Source organism: Prionailurus viverrinus, chromosome B3, assembly GCF_022837055.1.
Source record: "Prionailurus viverrinus isolate Anna chromosome B3, UM_Priviv_1.0, whole genome shotgun sequence".
Lineage (NCBI taxonomy): Eukaryota > Metazoa > Chordata > Mammalia > Carnivora > Felidae > Prionailurus > Prionailurus viverrinus.
In genome coordinates this window covers 23,008,131-23,033,799 of record NC_062566.1, presented here as the reverse complement: position 1 = coordinate 23,033,799, position 25,669 = coordinate 23,008,131, and the positions used below count along the sequence as shown (strand labels likewise).

The following is a 25,669-nucleotide window of genomic DNA, read 5'->3' as shown; positions in this document are numbered from 1 at the left end:
ATGTTCCACGTGCACTTGAGAAAAATGTGTAATTCTTCTGTTTTGGGTAGAGTGTTCTGTGTATGTATTTTAGGTTCAATTTGTTTATAGTGTTGTATAAGGCCTCCAGTACTATATGTATCTTTTATTTGATTTCTAACCATCATTAAGAGTGGGACATTGAAGTCTCTAACCATTATTGTAGAGATATCTATCCATTCAATTATGTCAGTGTTTTCCTCATATCTTTTGGAGATTGATGTTTGGTGCATATTATTTGTAATTGTTATTGACAGCATATAGTTGAATCATGTTTTTTGTTTTGTTTTTATCCCTCTGCCAGCCTATGCCTTTTGATTAATGAGTTTAATATGTTGATATTTAAGGATCACTCATACAAGAAGAATTACTTTTGGCCTTTTGTTTTATGTTTTCTGTATGCATTATAGCTTTTTATGTCTTATTTCCCTCATTACTGCCTTACTTTGTGTTTAGTTGTTTTTTTATAGTGACATGTTTTGATTCCATTCTCATGTTTTGGGTGTATATTTTAATAATATTTTCTTTCTGCTTACCATGACAACTAGATATGATGTTCTAAAATTGTAACAACCTAATTTTAATTGATACCAACTTAACTACATACAAAAACTCTACTTCTATATAGTTATGCCCCTGTTTGTTATTGATATCACAAATTACATTTTTATACATCGTGTACCTAGTAACATAGATTTATAATTATTTTTATGAACTTATTTTTTAAATCCTGCAGAAAATAACTAGTGGAGTGTTAGGCTGAAGAAGTGGGAAACTGCTCTCATGTTTCCTGCTTCTTCATTCACAGCTGATTACAAACATTGCTTTTGAGCAGCCTGGGCTATAGGCTCTCCTTTCTGCCGTTAATTAAACTTAGCAGCCTGGCCCTGTTTGGGCAGAACAATGATAGACTCTCTGAAGCTCTGACTATATTTAGGTGAGGAATTATTGAATCCTCCCAACCCTTCTGAAAAATGGCACATGAGTACGTGGCAGCTTCCCTGCTCACTTTCCTTCCTCAGGTCTGCTTTTTGTCAATGAACACACTTGTCTGTTTTCTGTGTGATCACTTTTGTGGCAAACCCAGCTTTTCCCAGCCTGCTCATTTGCTTTTTACCTTCTTGAAATGTAGTTTGGACCAGTGAATCCAGGATGAAAACAGGACAGAAACAAGAGTCAGAAAGAGAGGGAGAGATAGATGAAGGCAGTAGCAGAATTTTGTATTCCTTGTTACTGGCTCTGGGTTCCCTGTCAGGTAGAGCTAGCTTCTGTGCCTGCATTGATGATGTCTACATGATATAGGGCTTGTGAAAGACTGAGAGAAAACCTCTTCCTCTACCACTGATAACCAAACCATTACCTCTCCAGTGTGTCCTTTGTACTAATCATTGTCTCTTGTCTGGCCTTTAGAAGTGTGACTCTTCTCAGAAGTGTTAATATATCAGGCCCTCAATATTTTTAACATTCTTCAATACTTTTTTCTCAATAAAATGACATAAGCACTGTAGGAATGCCAAATGTTTGGATCTATAAAGAACTAGGGTGTCTGGGCCTATGGAAACTATTATAGATGGAGGAGGGCTAGAACGTATTACCAACACTGTCCATCTTGTAGGTTGGCACAAATAGATCTTAACAATAATGCAGCAAGGTTTCTTGACAATGGTGGACCTGAATTAATTCTGGCTGTTTAAAATTTACTGCTTAAGGATCTAAAATGTGGCTAATACCCAGGGCTTTGGGGACAGGGATTTGTTCCCTTCTATAACTGGAAGGCATAGTAAAGGGGGCAGGCTCTCTATGGACCATAGGCACCAAGACTCTTCTTGACCCAGTGACTCCACTTCTAGGAACTTTTGGAGGCACACACTAAAATCTACTAGGACTCTCATAATGCTTGTTACTTATATTAGTAAAAAAGTAGAAATTCCCTAAATTTCCAACATTTCCATCACGTTAAACCTTATGTGGTGATCCATGTGATAGAATATGATGCCAACATTTAAATCACATTACAGAAGAATATTTAATAACAGAAATGCTAGTGACATAGCTAAGTTAAACAATTAGAAGAGAGGACAAAGCAATTTATATATTTGAATATATGTCTGAACACATGCATATTTGAAGCTGACTTTAAAAATATTCATGTATATGTAGCAAAAAACTGAAAGGAAGTTTTTTATTTTTAATTTTTTAAAGTTTTTATTTAAATTCCAGTATTGTTGGGGCGCCTGGTAGCTCAGTCAGTTAAGTGTCTGACTCTTAATTTTGGCTCAGGTCATGATCTCATGGTTTGTGAGTTTGAGCCCCACATCAGGCTCTGCGCTGATGGTGTGGAGCCTGCTTGGGATTCTGTCTCCCTCTCTCTCTGTTCCTCCCCTGCTTGCTCTCGATCTCTCTCAAAATAAATAAAAACAAACTTAAAAAAATAAATTCCAGTATAGTTAACATACAGTGTAATATTAGTTACAGGTATATGATAGTGATTCAACACTTCCACACATCATCTGGTACTCCTTACAAAAGGTGCACTCCTCAATCCCCATAACCTAGTTCACCCACCCCCTCCCCCACCTCTTGTAACCATCAGTTTGTTCTCTATAGTTAAGAGTCTTTAAATGTTCACAACTGGCATCTCTGAATTACAGAACTGTATACACTCATTTTATCTGTTATCCTCTTCTTTAGTTTCTAAGTTATTTAAATAAGTATTGGCCACTTAAATTTACAAGCATATATGAATTTTGCAAATTTATATCCACAGTTGTTGAGTCACTAGGGAAAATGGATACTGTTGAATTTTGTGAATTTTAAAAGCACCCTGGTTTAGATGTGAAGTCATAAAAATGTCAGTGAGATTTCTTTTATCAGAAGGAGAAAAGGTCAGGAATATTTCATCAATATTTCATCAATATTTTCTACCTTAATTAAGCCAAAATGACCCTGGAATTTGTGTTTCTTGGGAAATCCTGAATCTTTTTTATGTGTGGTTTGTGAGTTTTCTATCCTCCAGGACAGCAGGTCAGGGGTCCTTTGCAATAACAGGGTCTGAAGGCCTCTCTGTGCTTCCCCTCTTTGCAAAAAGAAATTTACTTGGAACAATGGAAAATAATGTGTCGACAGTGTGAAATTAAGTTTTAAATTTCTGAAATATACTGAAATATTTATGGGAAATTTACTAGTGAAACATTTTATTTTTGGCTCTTTAGAATCATAACTCAATAATCAAAAGCCTAGAAACTACTCTCTGTATGTTTAACTACAATTATAAGATACTATGTGTACACAAAGTGCACTAGAAATGTTAAATAATGAAATCAGCCAGATGTGCCAACCAGAGAAAATACAAATATATTTCTGACTTTTCCCTACTTTGATTTTCTTCCTTCATGGCCACAAGGTGAATTCTCAGCATTGCACACTGTGGTTCTACTGTGAGCTGTGCTGAGAGCCTGTGGGTAGTACTTTCCAAGGAGCAATAGCACATCACCCTTTTGAGCATTCTCTGCTCTTCAGAGGGTCAGTGGTGATTCTGAGCTCATTACTGATTTAATGCTTTAGAAAACTGTTTCACGGAGTCAAAAAGCCATCTCATGCAAATAAGCCACAACTAATGGGATTTAAGTAATTCATTATTAAGTATTTAGGTACTTCCATTGAACTGGGTGCCACTTAAGGTACCGGATAAAACAAGATGGAAATGACATGGCAGCCATTCATAAGAGGCTAAGTGTAATAGAAATCATTGAATCAATAGCTAAGCCCCATGCTTTCCATTTATGTGTCCTAATTTAGTGTGGCTTATTTAGTGAGTTTTTTTTCTTTTATCCGCATTATACATCTGAGAAAATGGAAGCTCAGAGTGGTTAAATAGTGTGAGTGAGGTCATTGTAATGGTCACCTCTCCCAGAAGTGCTATGTAACAAACCACCCCAGAGAGTAACAGAAAACACTGGATATTAGTTGACTCATTGAAGCATTTCTGTAAATGTACCTGAGGCCCTATTCTTTTACAGTTATGAGACATGAAAATTTTAAAAGCCCAACTAATAGTGTAACCCAGTTTGAATAGCTAAAGGGCACTAATTAAATCCCTCAAATGGAATTAATCTTTTATCTTGTTTATTTCCTCTGCTAGTTGGGGCATCTATTCTATACCTTGTTCTCTGCCATGCTCTTCTCCCTGGCTGTTAAAGCCCCTGCAGACAGAGTCCTCAGTCATCTGTGTTTCCCATTAAAAGTGCTCAGGGCTGCCCAGAAGTGGCATTCAGACAACACTTGGTGGCCCAAGACAGACTCCTTTCCTGACTTTGGCATGGAGTGGTAGGTATTGTTAGACACAGCTTGGGGCCTTGGTCTTATTTATCCAAGAGACTGAGTCTTATTGTCTGTATCACAAGTGCATGCTTGAATGAGAGGGAGAAAGGGGGTGGAAATATTTTTCTTGGTTTTGTTTTGCATTTATGATCTGAAGTACTATTATTTCCCTGGGTGAGTGTTTCATGGCATCCACAGCAGCTCTCTGTGTTTCCTTTAGGAAAGAAAATGCACTAGTGTGTAAAATGACATATTACCAACAGTTAGGAATGAAAATTATTTCTGCAGCTTGTGGGCTCTGTTGTGCCTGTGCAATTCTTTCCATATCAAAAGCTCCTATTTGGATAAGTTTATGGTGGCTTTTCCTCTAGTATAGGCCAGAACAGTGGAAGGGGGTCTCACACAGTGTGAACCTTTGCTTTGCTTCATTTGTGGCTTGCATAACCCTGAGAGACCCCTCCCTGCCATTTTATCATTTCATTTTGACCCCATGGGCCCTGACTTCTGCTTCTTGGAATTTTATGGGAAGCCATTAAGATATTTAAAATGTGTGATCTTAGGAAGTAGAATTTTCTAAGTATAGAAAGGCCCATCAGACTCTGAATGGTTTTCTCCATGAAAAGCTCTGTATGGGATGGCAAAGGTGGCTGGAATCTACTGTTAATGCTAAAGTACGCCTAAAAGTATCAATCCCACAGCATCTGGTTTTCTATGTGAGTTTCTGCTTTGCATTTCCAACCTGGTTTATGCTGGGGAGAAGAGTTGTTTCTAATTGTGTCTCCTAAAACTCCTGCTTTTTACAATTCAGGTATAACTTCTGTATGATTACTGAATTACAGGCATGTTCTTGGAGGTAGCCCCCAATTACCATTGTCTTTGTATTGGTGATGCCTTTTCCTTCACTATGTCTTTCAGGTCTCACTCTTCTTTACCTCAGTTCTCCAACTCCAGGTCAAAAGACCCCTGCTTTACAGAAAATACCCCTTTGCTGGGAAATTCCTCACAAGAGAAAGGGTGAGTTTTCCCCCACTCTCTTCTTCTAAAATTAAGAAATCTCTGAGCATTTCCCTTGTCACTTATGCTAGAAAATTTCTTCCTAAGGTATGAATTTTTGTCTGACATGTTGTTTGGTCTCTGCCAGGTCTTTGTCAGTTCAATGTAGTAAATATTCATGATTCTAGTAGTTGTATTGTGTGGCTTATGAATTTCCAAATAACCATGAGCATAACCCTGTAATGATTAAATAATACATGTGCACATTCATGATGTACACAGCTCTCATGGGCCATCTTACCAGGCCAGGGCTGTCAACTGGGGGTGAAGAAGATACTGTCCAGAGATATGTCTTTTGTTGTCACAGCTGGGGAAGGGGTACTATTGACGTTTAAGGGTAAAGGCCAGGGATGCTGCTAAACATCCTACAATACACAGAACACTTCCCCACAACAAGAATTACCTGGCTCAAATGACAATAGCAATGAGGTTAAAAATGTATGATGTAAGAGAAAACTCTACTTCCTTCAAGTTTGAAGGTCCTACTGGGGACAAACCATGATGGTTCTGAAATCTCTGAGCAGAGCTGATCTGGAGGATAACTTACTCTGTCCCCTAGAATGAAGGGCCCTGGCCTAGGTATCCAAGCTCATCTCTTCTTCCTTTTGTGGACAACTTTTGGAAGCCCAAACCACCTGCTCAGTATCCCATGATTCCCTATACATTACAAACTTAGTGGCATTGTCATGGGCCCTTCCTTTCCTGCCCTCTGACCCCATGCATTTGCATCAGCAGGCAGGCTGCTGTGTTACTTGCACTCATCTCCCTCCCAGACTCTGAGGAGCTGCCCACCCTCTCTCCAGCCTTATCTGCAGCCTGTCTGCATGGGGGTGGGGCTTCATATTTTACAGAGTAAATAAAAATTCTTTTGGGTACTTGTATACCATGTGGATTCCTGGTCTCACTTGCCAAAGACTCACCCCATTTAGATAGGGTGTAGGAATGTAGATTTATCACCTCCAAGTTCAGAGACAATCTGGCTTCCTCCAGAAGATTCCTGATGACAAGCTGTGTCTCTCTAAAAGGTTCCCACTGAGCCCTTTGACTAGAGGATCCTCCTCCCCTTCTGGCTCTCCAGGGCAGTCTCATTCAACTTCAAAGGGGCTCAAATGTCACCTCTTTTATGAAACATTGGTCCCCCCCATCTCCCCACCAACTCCCTCAAGGGTTAATGCCTCTTCTGAGCTCTCAACACCACATTTATGCCTATACTTCAGAATATGCCCATATGTTCCATGGTTATGCCTACCAGCCTGTGTCTTCATCTTACATCCCAGTGTCCAGCACAGTCCCTGAAACCAGGAAGATAACTTATTTTTTCTCCATTTCTCCTAATAAATAACTTTGAAAACAAACACTTCATACATTGATTCCCTTAATGTTTTCCTTTGAATTACTTGGTAAACCATTAACATTATTTTATAACCCATGTTTCATTGGAAAAGCATAATGTGCAGCATTTGTACTGGGCATATGGAGTGCAGAAACATGCTCTGGGATGCCAAGCTGTGCCTCATGTCACAAAACCACTTCAGAGGAGCATAACATGAGTCAGGTTTTTTCCCCTTTTTTTCAGGGGTTTGAAGGCAGGTATGTGCAGCTGATGGTACAAGGGTCAAGGCATGCTCTGCATCTGCACTGACCAGCATAGTTACCACACATCAAGGTGTTATTCAAAGTCAAATTAATTAAAATTAAATAAAATAAAAAATTCAGTTCTTCAGTTACATACTTTCAGTGACCAATGAACACGTGTGACTACTATACTGGATAGGGCAGAGAACACTCCTATCCACCATAGAAAGTTCTATTGCACAGCATTGTTCTAGAAATACTGACGTTAGCTGCCCTGTTGCCGCTTCTAAAAGAAGTTTCCTTAGTTCCAATTTTGGTTACAGTTGTATTTGTTCACCAGCTGGGGGTGGGGGTGTTGTGATATTATTCCTTACACATGAGTATTTCCTGGTCACAAACTGTATGTTTTCAGTATTGATTAGTTTGTAGCACTGTCAGCATCATTTATTATTGTTACATATTGGTTTCACACAGCCTAATTTGCATCTTTGGGCTTCTCAGTATGAATAAGACTACTTTTTTTCTTGTTGTGAACCAGTTTGAAGGCAATTATGGGTATTCAGGAGAATCACAATGTCCTGTAGAGCTAGCTGGGCTTGAGAGCCATCATTTGTTTCTAAGTTCATGGCCTTTTATGTCAATATTGTGATCCAATGAGTATTCCAAGCAATACATGAAAACACTGGGCTTTGATGCAACCTCATTAGACTCAAGTACATCTGTACTGAGCAGGTTGTTCAGAAGCCCAAAGATTCAACTAAAAGTCAATGGATATGTCTACATGTAATTTTGAGAAAAGTTTGTGATTCCTCTTGAATCATCCTTCTAGATATAGGTTCCATCCTTGGGATCATCTAGTGCAACACTAATGTTCTCCACTCCTGCTCATGCTCATGTACAGGCTGGGTGGAAAAGCCAGGTAGATCATCTTCCCTATAGCTCTATTATAGAAAGATAACTATATAGAAGAGGAAAGGTTTACACCACTCACTCTGCAATAGGACAAGTATAACAACTAGGTATTGAGAATTGCAACATAATCAAAGAGAAAGCAATTACCAAAATGAGCTGGAGCTGGTCTGAGACAGAAATAGCTTTATTGTAAAGTTCCAAATTCAGAACAAACTGATGTTTCTTGGAAGTCCACAATTCATTTTGAAGACTTGAGTTACCCCAAATGATTTTCCTTAAGATAAGTGTCCTATGATGTCAAGAAAGACATATTTCTACTAGTTGGACAGCACTAAAATGTCTGTGGTCCTTTTAAAAACTAGAATTAATTCCACATTTCACACTCACCACTGAAATGAAATCTTGTTTTGGAGATGCTACTATTTCTGTGAAAATAACTACAAAGTCTTGCTTTCCAGGTCATGGGGCATGCCTATTTGCCATCCAGAGTTTATCACTGCTGAAGAATCTTGGGGGAACAGCTCAGCTGAGTGGGATGGAGGATCTCTGCTGAGCAAAGACTTGGCTGGTTCCTCTGGATCTGCCTCCCAAGAGAAAGGGGAGCTTCTGGACAGTGCTCACATCAGGTCCCGTCTTTTGAAACTGAGGTAGGGAGACTTTAAGTGCTAGCACTGGAACAGGGTGATGGTTGTACAGAGCATCCCATTTGTCTGGGACTGAACTGTGGTGGGGGGGGTGTCTCACCCTCACTACATCCTTCCCAAGTGACAGAATGAAGATGAGGAGGAAGGGTTTTCATATTTGGCCAGGCTGCACTTTTCCTGGAAGATTTTTAACCTTTTCTCCAGTTCCTGGAAGATATGTAAGGTGACACTGCTAATTGGCATGGATCTGGGAGGCTATAAGACAGCCCAATTACAAACCTAAATGACTAACATCCTACACTCCTTCCTGTTTGTGATTCAGGGGTCTTCATGACCTTGACGTTTGCAGATGGAATCAGTTCACTTCAGCAGTCTTCATGGTGTTTTAGAAGATGATATGATCCCTTGAAGTTAGTGATAAAGCATGTTATTAAAAAGGTTGGGTGCATCTTTCAGGAAACTGTGTTGTTGGGCTGGGTGTGAGTTGGGAGCCTGAGACTGCGCACATGTGAGGAAAGGGGTTGGTGGTAGTAGTGGTGGAAAGGCTGTGCTCATGCATGTGTAGGAGGTCTTAGGCATGCATATATGTGGGAGGGCTGAGAGCATTGTAGAGGACTATGCAAGCTGGCCATCTATTGCTGGAGCACCTTTACTCTCCCTGCTTTGTTTTCTGGGCTTCCATAGGTACATTTATTTAAAGGAAAGTTCATATTGAGACCAACATGTTTGAAAGTGGCATCTCCAGGGACAGAATAAGGCTTGGGGACCCTGGTAATCAGGTTCTCATTCCAGATATGTTCTGACGTAGCTGAGGGACCAGCAGAGTCAGATACCTCTGTGCAACTGTCTCCTTTTCACCTTGAGTCTCCCTCACTACAGCAGAAGCCTGTGTGGGCTTCTGCTAAGATGGTCTGTGGGAAACCTCACTGATAGGTGAGAAGACACTATGTAGATATCAGACACTAGTGTTATTATTTGTCTACATTAGGGGAACTGTCTTTTCTGAAGCTATTTGAAGGGCTGATTACAAGTGTACTTATCTGTATGCCCAAAGTACACTTGACTGTTCCCAGAGAGGCCCACTGTCAATTATTCTATTGATATTCCTAGCAATCTTGAGAGATAGATGAAGAAAGGGACTTCATGGAGGTTAAGGATTTTGCCCAGGGTCATGCAACTTGTAAGCTGAGGTGGGTATGCAGGGATGTTACCCCACATTCCCCATTTGTGCTTGACTATGAAGATATCATTTCCCAGCATGCTCCCCAGCCATGTATAGCTTTTTTCATGATGACTGGTCTCAGCTGTCTGCATAGATATGATAAATATTTGGCCATAGAATCTGCTATGAAATTATGTGAATAGTGTGAAAGTGTGTGAATAGGGATCTGGTCCCATGGGCTACCAGGACAGTAAGCCCTGACATCCTTCCTCAACTGGTTGGTTCACAGCTCCAGAGGATGCCAGGTTCTTCAACTGTCCTGTACCATGGAAAAATTAAACTTTACTTTCTGTAATTGCTCTATATTCTAGGATTCATAGAATAGTTTCATTGAGCTTGCCACTGAACTAAAAATTTTAGTGCTATTCTTTTTAACAGGTCTAAAAAGTACCATGTATGATCATTAAAGAAACTTTGAAAACATATTTTGGTTTGTCAACTCTGCTGTATATGTCAGTTATGTAGAAAAATGTTTTTAGAATAATGCCTCTTTCTTTAAAAAACTATCATTTTGATTCACATTTATTACTATTTTTTAAATTTGAGTATAGTTGACATATAATATTTTATTTTTAGATATACAGAACAGTGTTTCATTAACTGTCTATGTCATCCTACTCTCAACATAAGTGTAGCTACCATCTGTCACCATGCAACACTCTTAAAATACCACTGACTATATTCAGTACTATGCTGTACTTTTTTTATTCCTGTGTTTTGTTCATTCTATAACTGGAAGACTGTATTTCCTCCTCCCCTTCACCCCTTTTGCCCATCCCTCAACCTCCCTCCTCTCTGGCAACCATCTGTATTTATAGGTCTGAGTCTGCTTTTTGTTTATTCATTTGTTTTGTTTTTTAGATTTCATATGTGAGTAAAATCAAATGGTATTTGTCTTTCTCTTTTTGACTAATTTCACTTAGCATAATATCTTCTAGGTCCATCCATGTTGTCACTGATGGCAAGATCTTTTCCTTTTTTATGGCTAAGTAATATTCTATTCTATGTAAATATAAATATAAATACACATACACATGCACCACATATTTTATATCCTTTCATTTATTGAAGGACACTTGGGCTGCTTCCATATCTTGGCTATTGTAAATAATGCTACAATAAACATAAGGGTGCATATATATTTTTGAATTAATGTTTTTGTTTTCTTTGGGTAAACACCCAGCAGTGGAATTATTGGATCATATGGTATTTCTATTTTTAATTTTTTTGAGGAATCTCTGTACTGTTTTCCACAATGGCTGCACTAATTTACATTTCCACCAATAGTGCATGAGGGTTCATTTTTCTCCACATCCTTATCAACACCTTTTTATTTCTTGTCTTTTTCATTTTTGCCATTCTGACAGGTATATAGTGATATCTTCTTCGATATCTTAAAGTGGTTTTGATTTGTAATTCCCTGATGATTAGTGATTTAGTGATACTGAGAACCTTTTCATGAATATGTTGGCCATCTGTATGTCTTCTTTGGAGAAATGTCTATTTAGGTCCTCTGTCCATTTTTTAATTGGATTTGTGTGTGTGTGTGTGTGTGTGTGTGTGTGTGTATGTTTGTGTGTGTGTGTGTGTGTGTGTGTGTGTGCACGCGCATATGTGTGTGTTGAGTTATATAAGTTCTTCCTATATTTTGGATATTAACCCCTTATCAGATATATCATTTGCTAAGGTTTTTTCCCTTTCAGTATGTTGCTTTCTGTTTTGTTGGTGGTTTCCTTCACTGTGCAGAAGCTTTTTAGTTTGATGTAGTCCCAGTAGTTTATTTTTAATTTTTTTAGATTTTTTAAAAACCTCTGCAATTATTAGTTTATTAGTGTCATCCAGGACTCAGATATTCAGTATTCCTACTGAAATTACATAAACAAATGCAAATGGAAAGTATCCAAGTCAAAACTATATAACAAAACATCACTCCATCACAAAATTGTGTACAATTACAAGAATGCTATTTTAAAACACTGGCACTTTAAGAGAACTATAATCTCAAAAACCACAAAATTGCCAAATTGTTCCCTAAACTGCTAAGTGGATAAACATGACTCTAATGAATGAGTTTGGGTTTCGTAAAGAAAAATCAAATTCAAATCCAATAGCTCCTACTGAAATACAAAGTTTTAAATGTCTTCTTCCCTCAGGCCTATTTGATTTATATAAAGGAGCAAACTACAATATAGGAAAATATACCAGATTTTAAGTGTGGTATACATTTTAGAAGTTGGTCCAATTAATTAAAAATACCTTTAATGGAGAGTCAAGTTTCCTAAGAAATCCATATTTAGATAAATAGGAGAAGACATTTACAGCCAGCACTTTTTTTTTCCAGAGCCTTTTCTGGGACTAATGTCAACAAAAGATTTAATATGGCAGTCTTGTATTTTAAGCTCACACTTTTTGGGGATACATTCTCAGGTCTTCTTTAATGTGGGAACTGCAAATATAACTGCCATTACATGGTAATGGGTGTTAAAGAATGTAGAGTCCTCATGTAAAGATTAGAACATACTTTTCTCTTAGTCCTTCAAGGACAGACTTTCAAAATGTTTGATTCTACTAATCCCACGCTGTGAATAGACTGATTACTCTTCACTTTATATATGTGACTGGGCTATGTGAAATCTGTATCAACTGATCAAGACTGGAGTTTCAGTTATGGATGAAAACTATGTCAATTCAACTTTATTACCCTCATCATGAGTATGCAGGGTGTAGACAAAACTTTTTATCAGCTAACTATATGAAAAGATAAACACTGTAATAACCCATGTGATCCAAAATGGGCAAAAGCAAAAGACTAACTTCCCCTCAAGAAGAAAAGTTTCAGACGTATGAAAAGGACAACAATACTAATAAAAAAATTATATTTATTTAGAAGCATTCAGAATGTCAACAAAACAGCTGCAACTTTTTTTTTTGCAACTACAGAGTGGTATTCAGTTAACATAACAACTAAGCTGCATCAGAGACAACTGAAGATGAAAAAAATACCATTCCCATATATAACTAATTTGTGCTGTGCACAAACAAGAACCTGCTTTACATTTCCATGCCAATTTACAACCCCCATACTGTACCAGACAAGGTTAGTGGCTATTGAAAATACCACCAGGACAGGGCTATCTAAAGACACATTAGGTAGTGTGTTAACTATACAAAAAAAGACACTCTACAGATTAAAAAAAATCCTACACAGCCTTACATTTCAATTTTTTTCTTTAAAAGGAGTGAGTTGTATACAGGGGGTTTAAATTCTTTATAGACAAGAAAGAAAAAACTGTGCTAGAACCAACTTATTCATCATCATTATCTTCTTCATCTTCATCTTCTTCATCTTCCTCCTCTTCCTCCTCCTCATCTTCTTTGTCCTCCTCCTCTTCCTTCTTTTTCTTGCTTTTTTCAGCCTTGATGACTCCCTTTTTTGCTGTATCAGGATTTCCTTTAGCTCAGTATGCAGCAATATCCTTTTCATATTTTTCCTTCAGCTTCGCAGCCTTCTTTTTTTTTTATTTTTATTTTTTTATAAAAATTTTTTTTTTCAACGTTTATTTATTTTTGGGACAGAGAGAGACAGAGCATGAACAGGGGAGGGGCAGAGAGAGAGGGAGACACAGAATCAGAAACAGGCTCCAGGCTCTGAGCCATCAGCTCAGAGCCCGACGCGGGGCTCGAACTCCCGGACCGCGAGATCGTGACCTGGCTGAAGCCGGACGCTTAACCGACTGCGCCACCCAGGCGCCCCTCGCAGCCTTCTTTTCATAAGGCTGCTTGTCTTCTGCAGTGGTGTTAATTCCACATGTCTCCCAGTTTCTTTGCAACATCACCAATGGATAGGCCAGGATGTTCTCCTTTGATTTTTGGGTGATACTCAGAACAAAACAAGAAAAAGGCCGAAGGAGGCCTCTTGGGTGCATTGGGGTTCTTGAACTTCTTTCTTGTTTCCCCTTTAGGGGGGATTAAGTTTTCATTTCTTTTTCATAACGGGCCTTGTCCACCTTTGCCATGTCTTCAAACTTTCCTTTATCTTTATCAGGCATGGTCTTCCACCTCTCTGAGCACTTCTTAGAAAATTCTGAGAAGTTGACTGAAACATCTGGGTTTTTCTTCTTGTGCTCCTCTCATCAAGTTTGCACAAAGAATACATGTGATGACATTTTGCTTCTCGGCTCCTTAGGATCTCCTTTGCCCATGTTTAATTATTTTCCTCAGCAAGCCACAGAGTCACCCAGTGCCCATCTGGCTCTCACTTGCCCTGGCACTGTCTCTATCCCCAGTAGTTTATTTTTGCTTCTGTTTCACTTGCCTTAAGAGACACATCTAGAAAACTGTTGCTATTGCCAGTGTGAAAGAAATGACTGCCTATATTCTCTCCTAGGGTTTTAGTGTTTCAGGTTTCACATTTAGATCTTTAATCCATTTTGAGCTTATTTTTGTGTATAATGTCAGAGAGTAGTCCAGTTTCATTCTTTTCCATGTAGCTGTCCAGTTTTCCAGAACCATTTATTGAAAAGACTGTTTTTTCCTTATGGTATATTCTTGCTTAGTTGTCATAGATTAATTGACCATGAAAGTGTGGGTTTATTTCTGGAGTCTCCATTCTGTTCCATTGATCTGTTTTTGTGCCAGTACCATGCTGTTTTGATTACTATAGCTTTGTAGTATATCTTGAAATCTGGGATTGTGATATCTCCGGCTTTGATTTCCATTTAAAAGGGAGTTGTTGAATCAGATTTTGGAAGTGTGAAATGATTATTCATTAAATTAATTAAATCTAAGAGAATGCAAAACAAGACTTAGCCATTCTGATATCTGAAAATATCAGAAAGGTATTGAAAAAGATGTTTCAACATGACTTTCTGCATTCTACAAACATGTGTCAAGCACAGACCATGTACCAACGCCCTTCCACAAACAGAGACAGAGTACAAACACCCCAGAGCCTGCTCTTGAGGGCCGGCCAGTGGGAGAGCACACCTCAGGGCTGGGCAGTGATAGTGTCATTAGAAGATGAGATTCAGTGGGCCTGGGGATATGATATGAGCAGAGGTGGAACTCAAAGGACTCTAAAGGCTTGGGGAGACTCAGATTCACCTAGACCCCGAGAACCACAGGTAAGAAATATATAATAATGATGACTGTGTCAGGACACTGTCAGGAGACCTCAGAGGGGGCCAACAGCATGGCCTGATTGTTAAATTATAATTGTTAAATTATAAATTCTTAAAAGACTCTGTTGGTACAACCAGTAACAGCACTGCAATTTCTTTTTTGAATTGTTTGGTTACATCTTAGTCAGTGTGTTTTTTGATCAAATCCACATTCCTACTTTCCAGAAAACTTAGGGGAATATAATTGATAAATACAAGCCTGATAGCCCAGATAAAGCTTGTGTCCAGGAAACTCAGCCTTTAAAAATGCTAGTGAAGATCCTCCAAATTTGAATTTTAGCATCTCCAGCAAGAAACATATGCAAATACTCAACGTTAACTTTGCCCTCCTCTGTAACTTTCACCAAGCTGCTTTTTATGATGCCATGCATTTACAGGTCAGCAGTGTTTTCCTTCATACCATGTTATGGAAAGAATTTCTAACATGTGCTTTGAGATTGATATTACCCAAAGCTTCATAAAGGTGTCTGAGGTTTGGCAGACTAGACAGATGCAAATAGGACTGCTGTTGGTGTGACTTGGGGCCTACTTTTTCTCTTACAGGTGCTGTATACGGTGGCTGAAAGTTGCAAGCCTGTTTGTCTTTGTGGTGGTGTGCTCTGTGAGTACCACAGAGCTCTGCTGATGGGTCAGCAGAGCCATGGGGTGCCATGGGCTGGGTAGCAAGGCACCTGAGATATGGCGCTCACACTTTTTTTGGAGGAGATACTGAGGGCATGTGGGATGGTGGGCTGAGGTTGGTGAGGGAGGCATCCCCTTAGCAATGCTCAACTGCTGTGATCCACATGTGACACAACAGAAGACCTGGGGACTTGGCTTTGCTTTATAGAAGCAGTTAGCTTACTCCCTGGGTCTAACTTTCCACCTCAAAGTGGCTTGCCAGTTCTGTTTTCAACCACATGCAATAAAACTATTTGTTTTGTCCAGCATCATGGGTGGCCCCAAGAATGTTTAGTGTCCCTTTGAGATGGTGCTCTAGGCCTCCATCTAACTGGGCTGCCCTGTTTGGGAGGGAATGAAGCTCCCTGTTTGCCCTTTTCTTGGATGCTTCTCCAATTCCACTTGCCCATGCATTCTAAGGGAGGACTGCAGAGCCATGTTTCTGGGGGTGACCTGAGTATGCCCTCTGACAGGAAGAGTCAGGTGTCTTGCTGCATTTGTGTGGTTTATATCCTGATGTAGTCCTCGCTGGAATCACATTGCAGGTGCTCAAATTTTTTTGCCAAATGAGTGTAAGATTCTTTGTGGCCAGGTGTGCATATCTGTATGTGTACACATGTGTGTGTACATGCCTGGCTGTGTGTGCATATGTGGGTGTGAGGTCCTCTGTGTCTGGCTGTGTGTTTGTGTGTCTGAATGCCTGTGTGGGACATGTGGGTCATTTGTGGTCTGTGATCATTTTAAGATTGTATCTGTGCTTGGGGTCTTAATTCTGGGGGTGTATCAATTTTCAGCATTGACATAAGATAGTTTGTGTGCACCATTGCTGAAGACCCCAGTGGGTGGTTGGTGCATGCTGCTGTGACAGCATGTGAGATTGTGAGCAAGGATGGGGTGTGTGAATGGTGTTTTCATGACTGTGCAATGTAGATTCCAAGATGTGTGTGGCCATGGCTCTTCTATGTAGGCAGCCTGTGGTTATGGCTCATGCTGAACGCTACATGACTGGAAACTTCACATGACCAAATGTGGCTGTGAATACTTATTTTTCATTATCTGTATCTGTGGACATGAATATTGGGGCTCTGTGTATGTGTGCAAGATTGTGCATGAGAAGAGTCTCCTCTTCTAAGTGTGACATATAGAGAGCAATGTTGCATCTTGAGCAGCAAGGGTGGTGCATGAAGTCAATACTGGCTGAATTGAATTGAATACCTGCAACCCTTTAAAAACCCATAGGGAGGGGAGCAGTGGCCCAGAGAAAGGAAGTCTATGCATGAAATAAGAAACAATTACATTGAACTCTGAAAATTTCATGAGCTTACTTTTTTGGCTACCAGTTTAACCTCTTTACTTCCTATTCACATAAATGTGTGGTTCTGAAGCTCCAGCTGTTTAACAAGGCTGGTGGTGGGGTGGGGACTGGGATTTTCAAGGAGAAGGAAGGGTGGGCCAATTCCCCCACTGATTTCCGGAGGTATTACCTGAGCATGTTGTTTAGTCTTAAGCCTTCTTCTGGGAGATAAAGTTTTGGTGATTTGAGGAATTTGTTTTGAACTTCTGTAACAATCATCTTATGATCACTTCAATGTACTTTCTGATCAGGTATAAGCTGCTCTGCGAATTCCACAAAACATACTTTAACCATCACATGGGTTGTGTTCCCTTTCCTCCAGTATGGGAAAACCACGTTTACCTACCTCTGATGATTTAATTTTGTGGCTGGGTGGTTAATCCTTAAAATCAACAAATATCAATAGTTAAGATCCATTATAGTGGAGAATAATATAGTGAATCAGAATTTTATATTTTAATATCTAAGAAAAACTATTTAGAGTGAGCTGGTGAATATTGGATACATCAGTCAACACCATTATCATTCCCATATTTTCAAATTTTATCAAAATTATTTAAATCCTATTGTTTTTCTGCTATAAATCTATCATTAAATGTTTCTGATTGTTACAGATTTTATTCAGCCTGTATCCAGATCAAGGAAAGTTCTGGCAGTTGTTGGCTGTGTCACCCCTGCAAAGCTACTGTATCCAGTCTGTAGACTGCAAAGGATAGTTGTCCATGGTTGAGATTCACAGAGACACCAGAGAACTATTACAACTGTTACTGAAGGTCACAGCATAGGTGATCACTGTTCCTCTCATGAGTATTGTGTTCCTCTAGGACATTAAAAAAATTTCTTTTAAAGTTCACTTATTTATTTTTGAGAGAGAGCACGCATATACTGGGGAGAGGCAAAGAGAGAGAGAGAGGGAGAATCAGAAGCAGGCTCTGTGCACTGTCAGCATGGAGCCTGATGTGGGGCTCGATCTCATGAACCGTGAGACCATGACCGGAGCCAAAATCAAGAGTCTGCTGCTTAACTGACTGAGCCACCAAGGCACCCCTTACTGCAGGACATGTGATGAAACATGAGGCCAGAACAGAAGACAAGAGAAGCACTAGTGAGACTGTGATGGATAGCTGGTGGTGAGGTTCCTCCTGGGGTGATGATGATAGCCAACTGGCACATTCCAGTTAGGGCCTGGCTCCCCTGGGCTCTTGGATACTCTGATTTGTACCCCTACCCATTTCCTTTTGCATTTCAGCTTAGGTGGTTTCTAATGACCTATATTTTTCTTTTCTTTTTTCTTTTCTTTTCTTTTCTTTTCTTTTCTTTTCTTTTCTTTCCTTTCCTTTCCTCTTCTTTTCTTTTCTCTTCTTTCTTTTCTTTTTAATTTTTTTAGAGAGAGTGTGTGAGCAGGGGAGGGGCGGAGGGAGAGAGATAATCTTAAGCAAGCTCCACACTCAGCATGGAGCCCCATGCAGGGCTCGATCTCATGGCTGTGAGATCATGATCTGAGCTGAAATCAGGAGTCAGACTCTCAACTGACTGAGCCACACAGGTGCCCCTCTACTGGCCTTTCTTTAAATTCATTGGTTCTTTTCTTTGGCTGTGTCATCTGGGCTTGATGACTGCTTGGTTTCTTCAAATCAAGTTCTCTCGTGTCTTTTTGTAGGCCTCATAGTTTGTCAATAAAAGCCAGATGTGTTGTATAGGATAATAGATATTGAGTGTTTTAGTCAACTTGGACTGCCCTAACAAAATACCACAGCCTGGGGGTAACAGACATTTATCATTCACAGTTCTGGAGGCTGGACGTCCAAAGTCAAGGTGCTGACCAATTTGATTTCTGGTGAGGGCTCTCTTTCTGGCTGGCAGATGGCTGCCTTCCTCCTATGTCCTACAGGGTCTTTCCTCAGTGTGTGTGTGTGTGTGTGTGTGTGTGTGTGTGTGTGTGTATGTGCATGTGTATGTGGAGAGAAAGAGCATTCTCTGGTGGCTGTTCTTATAAGGACACAATCCTTTCATATCAGGGCCCCACTGTATGACTTCACTGAACCTCAGTTACTTCCTTAGAGGCCCCATCTCTAGACATAGCTACACTGGGGGTCAAGGCTTCAACATATGAATTTGGCAGGGGGACATAGCATTCAATCCATAACACTGTGGGCTTTAGCTGGGGTTCTGTGTAAATGTAGTCAGAGTTCGGCTATGTTGCAGTGTGTGGTTGCCATGGTAACCTCTAATATCCCAGACACTTGGAATTGCTTGGCTTCTGTCCAGCTGTCTGCTAGGCTGTGCACTGTTCCTACTCCTCTGCGAGGGGTAGAGTTACTTTCCCCTCTTTCCTGCCACTACTGGCTGCTGGGGTTACATTGTGCCCTTAGGCTACCAGATTTGATGTGCTTCCCCAGGAAATTAAGGTTTCTCCACCAGTCTTCTCAATCTCTCCATATCTTCCCTGTGAGTACCTGCTAGGGTCCCTGGAGCAAAACTGTACAAGAAGATGCTAACACCCCTATTTTGTGGCTCCCAGGGCCTCCCAAGTCTCACGCTAGCCCACACTTGACCTTGAGCTGTTTAAAAATTTTCTGATTTAATCTTGCCTGCTTCTGTATGTGGTGGTAGCACCTGTCTCGGGGAAGCAATGCTTGGCCCTGTGGCCCTGTTCTTCCCCGCATTCACCTGCCTTACTCTAGATTTCAAGTTAGGTGTTGTGATGCAGCCTCATTCTTGATAGAATAAGTCATTAACTTAACATTTGTTCCCTGTTTTCTGGTTGTGAGAGTGGGATTGGTGTGTTTCTAGCTCTTTATGTATCCCAAATGAAACTGGAAGTCCAGAGCCCACACCCTCTCTTAGAATGGACATTGGGATTAGGATATTGAAGCATGAAATCCCCTAAAGTTCCCAGTCCTGCTTAGAGTAGTAGGGTTAGTGGTAGGTCCTGAGGAAGGGACATCTTGGAAAGCAAACAAAGGAGGAGAAGAGGGTAAGGAGGAGAAAGGAGTGGGGAGGAAGAAGAAGCAGGTGGAGGAGGAGGGTGGTGGAGGAGGAGGGAGAAGAGGAGGCAGATGTGTCCATTTCAAGTATTTATGATAATTACCTTTTATTTTCTGATTATTACCTTTTAAAAGGAATTAAATCATGCATAGAGCTACATGGAAAGATTTTTTTCTCTAGTATCTTCAATTGATAAGCTGGGTGCACTGAAATTTTAGGAAATTGGATAATTTTCCTTGCAGTCACCAAAAGCTATCATATATTATTGTTTCTTCTAGTTCTTCTGGGGAGTTCCCCAGAATATCCTCTCACTCAGCTGAGCCACTCTTCACCCACAGGGTATCAGCAACATTATAGAAAGACCTGGCACTTAAGGCCTTCAGGTGGGCTCATGAGATGGCTCTGGTGAGCAGTGCATGGTGCATCCCTGCCCTTTAATAAATGAGAGCACTCATCTGTACCTGCTCTCAGGACAGGGTAGCTCTGTTGTCCATCTAAGGCTTGCTAAAGTCTTGATGTTTGCTTCACCACTTTAAAAATGTGTCTGAGTTTTAGGTAAAGATGTATATCCCTGTGAGAGAATTGGAAAACTCTGTGATTTTTATGAGCTTTGTTTTTCATTCATATGTCTTACCTCTATATCATCTCCATTAAACAAAACTAAGATATCCTTCTGCTTTCCTCAGCTCCTCCTGGAGCCTTCTCAAAGAAAGGTGTGGAGGCCTGGCTTCATGATGTCCCTATAAGATAGATGCTGCCTTCCCTTCATGGGACTTCACTGTAGGTGATCATAACCTGCTGCCCAGGCTGACCCAAGAGCTTGGAGTGAAGGGCTGGATACTGTCCAGAAACAGACTTCAGTGACAACCAGATAGGCATAGGGAAATATTTTGGAGAATCTGGGTTATTACTGTACTGTGGCAACTCCTGTATGAACCTTAGCAGTTAGTAGAAATCATAAGTAAGCATAAGTAAGGATATAACAGGATAAAATCAGATAATAACAAATAAGAGTCCTATATTCATCCCACCAAGAAATGTACCTTGTCACTTTTATTCTACAGCATTGTGCACAGTCTTCCTTCCAAAGCAGCCCAAGTACACTAGGCCTTTCCTGGGACTTGAATGAGCCTAGGCCCATCCTGGTGGCTGGCAGGCAAAAATGGTTTCTCCTGGCAGCAAGGGCAACTGGGGAGGTCTCTCTCCTGTTCTCTGAGCAGTGTGTATATTTGGGTGAAGACAGAAGAGAAGTGGAAGGGGTAGAGAGAGCTGTGTGAGATGGTAGGGATGCTGCAGAGTGGCTCTTATATGTTTAGTGACATTTGTGAAGGATGGCAAGTCAGACTTTATTCAGAAACCTAGTGATAGTTGTAGAGACCACTGCAGTGTGGGAGAGGGATTGAACTTGAAAACTGGGACTTTAAAACTAAGGAACAGGGTGGGGGGCAGTGGATGAAAAACTACCAAGAGGAAGCATCAGGGGTGAGAGGAGACTCTGGCCAAGCTGACCTCACTGGATTCTTGCTGTAGGCCGGCCAGAGTGATCAGGCATCAATTAAGGATGGTGGGGCATGAGGAACCTGATCAGATATTGAGTGTGATCAGATATGGGGAATGCAGATTCTGACTAAATTAACCTCCCAGGATTCTTGCTAAAACTGGACAATGCAGAGATAAACACAGAAACCCCAAAGTCACGGCTTAGTCTTAGAGAAGAGAGTTCAAAGGTGCATGACTAAAGTTTGGTCAAAAAGAGACTCACTCTGTCAATCATTAACCCTAATTAAGGCTGATTTAAGCTTCTTGTGGGTTCCTCAGAAAACATAATAGATTTCCCATATGTTTCTGGAAGCTCACAGACCTTCTTCAAGGACCCTAGGCTGAGAACTTCCTGAGGGGGGTTGTGAAAGGAGAGATCAGAGGTCATAGGTCTCCCTCAAATGTCCCCAGAGAGCCAACTGCTGATGGTATCTACAAAAGGTGGGGGCAGACTGGGGAAAAGCTAGCTTGTGCACCAGAGTTTGGACCTTTGAAGGTGATTCTCAGCAAAGGGGTGTTAATGTGCAGGTCTGAGGCAGGCAGTGATTCTGGCCTGGTTTTGAAAGTCAGTAGTGGTGTTCTCATTGTTGTTCTCATTAGTGAAGAACCCCATTGTTCTTCCTTGTTGACTTCTGGCCAAACCCCTGGATGGACCGAGCTGAGTAAGAGGCCTGGATGACAGACACTAGGGGTGTGTGTTTTAGTGGGAAGTGATCTTGGAGAAAGCTCCCGTATGCATTAACTGGAGAATAACAAAGCTACCTTTTCTCCTATGAGGTTTTCTTTGTAACAATCAGGCTTTGTCACCTCAGTAATTGTAGGGGTTATTTTAGAAGCTTTGTGAAACAGGAAATGACTGTGATTGCAGGCACCTGAGGTTCTTTTTCCCTGAGTTGTTCTCTGTGCTTATTATGGGGGAGACATGTTCAAGGCTCCCAGGTCATTAGGTGAATAATGGTCAGCAAGCCAGGTTAAATATAAGCAGCTTAATTAGGCTTGTTCACTGGCCTTCCTCCTTTTCTTCTCTCCCTCCTCCCTTCTATTATTTTTCTTTGTTTCTTGACATATGGTCCATTTTCCATCACACCCTTCATAGTAGATCTGGGCTCCCAAAGTACATAAAGGAAACACTATACACATTAAAGGATTTTGTCCCCTCCTGTTCTTCCTCTCTTACATCCTAAGCTCCTTATACTACCTCATAATTATGTTCTCCAATATGGTAACCACTAGCCACTAGCCACTAGTGGCTCTTTAAATTTAAATTTATGTTAATGAAGTAAATAACATTAAAGTTTCACTACCTCATTCACACCAGCCATATTTCAAATGCATAATAGTCAAATGTGATTTGTGGCTACCATATCAGGCAGCATAGATATAAAACATTCCTATCACCACATAGAATTTGATTGGTCAATACCAGTCTAGAAATTAAGGGCAATCATTCATCCATTTGGTCCCAAACACTGGAGAAAATACATTGGCACTAGATAGATTTATTTTTATTGAATTGATCAATCTTAAAAGTTTCATACTTTATCAAATGACATTGCTCCCATTTTCATCATGAAGATGGGTCCAAAGGGTCCCCACTTTCTTACCTCAGTTCAACTAAGCAAAAGTTGTGTCAAAGAAAAATTGCATAAGTTAAACAGTAAGAAAGACTTTATTTAAGACTATTGGCAATGGCGGGGGGGTGGAGATTGAACTCAACTCCAAATACAACAGGGCACGCTAGGAATCTACAGTAGGATGAGGGTGAGGATGGAAAATTACCAAGGGGAACTTGGTTGTGTATGAGGAGAGAAGGGATTCTCAATAAACTGGGCTCACCAGGCCAAAGTTGAGGACTAATCAAGAAGAGGGCTCAGAGGAGCCCGACTCAAGTTTGGTCAAGGAGGAAGTCCTGGCCAGTGTTAATGAGCCTGGCATTTGATAGGCACTGTAGCAAACTTAAGGGTAAATCCAAGGGGACTCTACAGTTTAGGCAGAAATGAAGGCCTCTCTTCAGGCTGTTGTGGATTTGTTCCATGTCCAGCAACAGCACATTACCTGTTGTTCAGAAGTGTTTTATGTGTCTTTCTCCCCACCATACATACACCTCTAGGACAGTTGTCCACACTTGGACAACCAGTGCAGAGTCAATGGTCACACTCAGAGAACAACAGGAAGATGCTTAACCAGGAACTCAGTGGAGGGAGGTCTAGGGGGCTCACAGAGTAGGAAGAAGGTTCGTGGAAGACATGTCAAGTTAGGTCATGAAAAATGGCTTTGATTTGGGTAATGGGAAAGGCAGGAGACTTCTTTGATGCAGTCAGAGGAAGGATGCAATTTCTCTCTGACTTCTCTATTGCCCGCCCCCAGCAGGGACTCTGGTCTATGTTTGGAGGACTTCAAGGATGATGCTGTAAACAAATATTTATTGGTAAAATAAGTATTTTGGGGGGCGTCTAATGTGGTGAGAACTAAATTAGTCTCCAGAGAAGTAGAGAAATGAATAAGATGCAGATACTTTTCTTGAGGAGCGAGACCAGTTGGGAAGAAAAATCTTAAACAAACTGCAATATGGCATGAGTCAAGTCTACAGAGGATCCACTGGAGTCGTAGATGACAAGCAACGATTTTAAGAGAGGAGTGGAGAGCTTGAGTGAGATCTCAAAAGATGGCAGAAGTTCTTCATATTTGGAGAAGGCATTTGAAGCAAAGGCAGGGTACTATGTGTTAGGAGAATGGCAGATAGTTCAATATGTCTGCAAGTCAAGGATCAAAGCTGCCTGCAGGGATGAGGCTTGATTAGAGGCTCCTGTTTTCTGTGATCTGGAAGTCACAGATGACGCCAGAGCATCTCAGTGGGCTTTGAATCCTAAGTACATGGTGGGCATGTAGAAAGACAGAGGAAAGAAAGGGTGGAAGTAAATGTGGTCCTGTGTCTATGTGGTTTTGTGTGCGCTCCATGTGATTAGTTAATAACAGGGTGATTTGTTATATGGTTGTCTCCTCAAGAGGTCATGAGATGCCCCTTAACCCCCAGGTTTTTATTCATTTATTTCTTGGTATGCAATAGATGCTCCACAAACATTCCTTAAATCTGAGGGAGAAGCCACTGATTTTCCAATGTTAGCCTCTAGGTGGTGCTGTTCATTCTCCTGGGTTTCTGCAAGGTCTCTAGAATCCTTTCTGAACTAAAATATTTCTCCCCACCCTGTATCTTGTGTTTGATCAGGGGAAAGACGAGGACAGGAGTAATTTTGGCATGGCAGAAGCATCAGTGTCTCTTTGGACCTTTTGTTGGTACATCCTGCCTCATGTGTGACTTCTGTTTCCATTTGTCCTTGATGGAACCCAAGTAGCAGCATAGGTATGTGGAGAGGCTTTCCAGCCAAGTGCTGGGGACAGCTGCACATTCTGGGCTGTCTTATAGACAACAGTGCTGATAAAGCGCTTTCTTTACCAGGATGTTTGTATAATAATTTTTTTAAACTAGTATATTTTGCTGGAGGAAATGGATAATAAAAAAGGATTAACCATTCACTGGCACTCAACACTCAATGCAAATCCTGTATACACTGTGGCAACAGTGAAGTTCTACCTTTTTCCTAAGTCTCTTCCATAAACCACCTGTTTCTCTTAGGGTTTCTGAATCGTCCTACAACTAGTGAGCTGCTGCTAAGACTTTTGAGGCCTTATACAAAACATAGATTATTTTGAGATTCATTTTTCCACCTACAACAATTTTTTCTTCTGGATGAAAATGACTGGGCCAGCCTCTTTGTAAAATCCATGTCATGTCCCCCAGGACCTTGCAGCAGAGGCAAGAGTTGGCCCAGAACAGAGAGGGAAGGGCTGAGTTGCACAGACCCCTATGTTTGTGCAACACCCAAATGCAGGATGTAAGTGCTAAGGGACGAGCCTGCAGTGGGGAGTAAGTACCATGGGAATTATATTTTGTGTGGGGAAAAAGCCTCTTTTCCTGATAATTATTCCCTGATCAAGACCCCTTAACACACTTTGAGGGAATTTCTCTCCTCTCACTTATTTAGCTGACTTCAGAATTCTTATTTTAAGTTCTCTTTGTGATTTCTCATTGTACAAATAGAGACCTGGCACCTGAGGATTTGGGCATGGATGTTGATCTGTGTATCTGTTCAGTCATGCAGCCATCCTGTATACTGGCTCACCATGGGTCCAGGAACTTGGGCAG

The 25,669-nt window shown here is 40.7% G+C and overlaps 1 protein-coding gene and 1 pseudogene across 1 annotated transcript in view; one reads left to right on the top strand and one right to left on the bottom strand.

Annotated features, from left to right (window-relative positions):
- The window catches only part of OCA2 (OCA2 melanosomal transmembrane protein), a 492,037-nt gene that overhangs the window by 67,075 nt on the left and 399,293 nt on the right, over positions 1-25,669 (top strand). Inside the window, exons 2-5 of the mRNA XM_047864593.1 lie at positions 5,254-5,352; positions 8,337-8,525; positions 15,468-15,525; positions 17,553-17,625. Of these exons, the coding sequence (XP_047720549.1) occupies positions 5,254-5,352; positions 8,337-8,525; positions 15,468-15,525; positions 17,553-17,625 (419 nt within the window). The remainder of the gene's footprint in view (positions 1-5,253; positions 5,353-8,336; positions 8,526-15,467; positions 15,526-17,552; positions 17,626-25,669) is intronic.
- Positions 12,896-14,007, bottom strand: LOC125169019 (high mobility group protein B1-like; annotated as a pseudogene).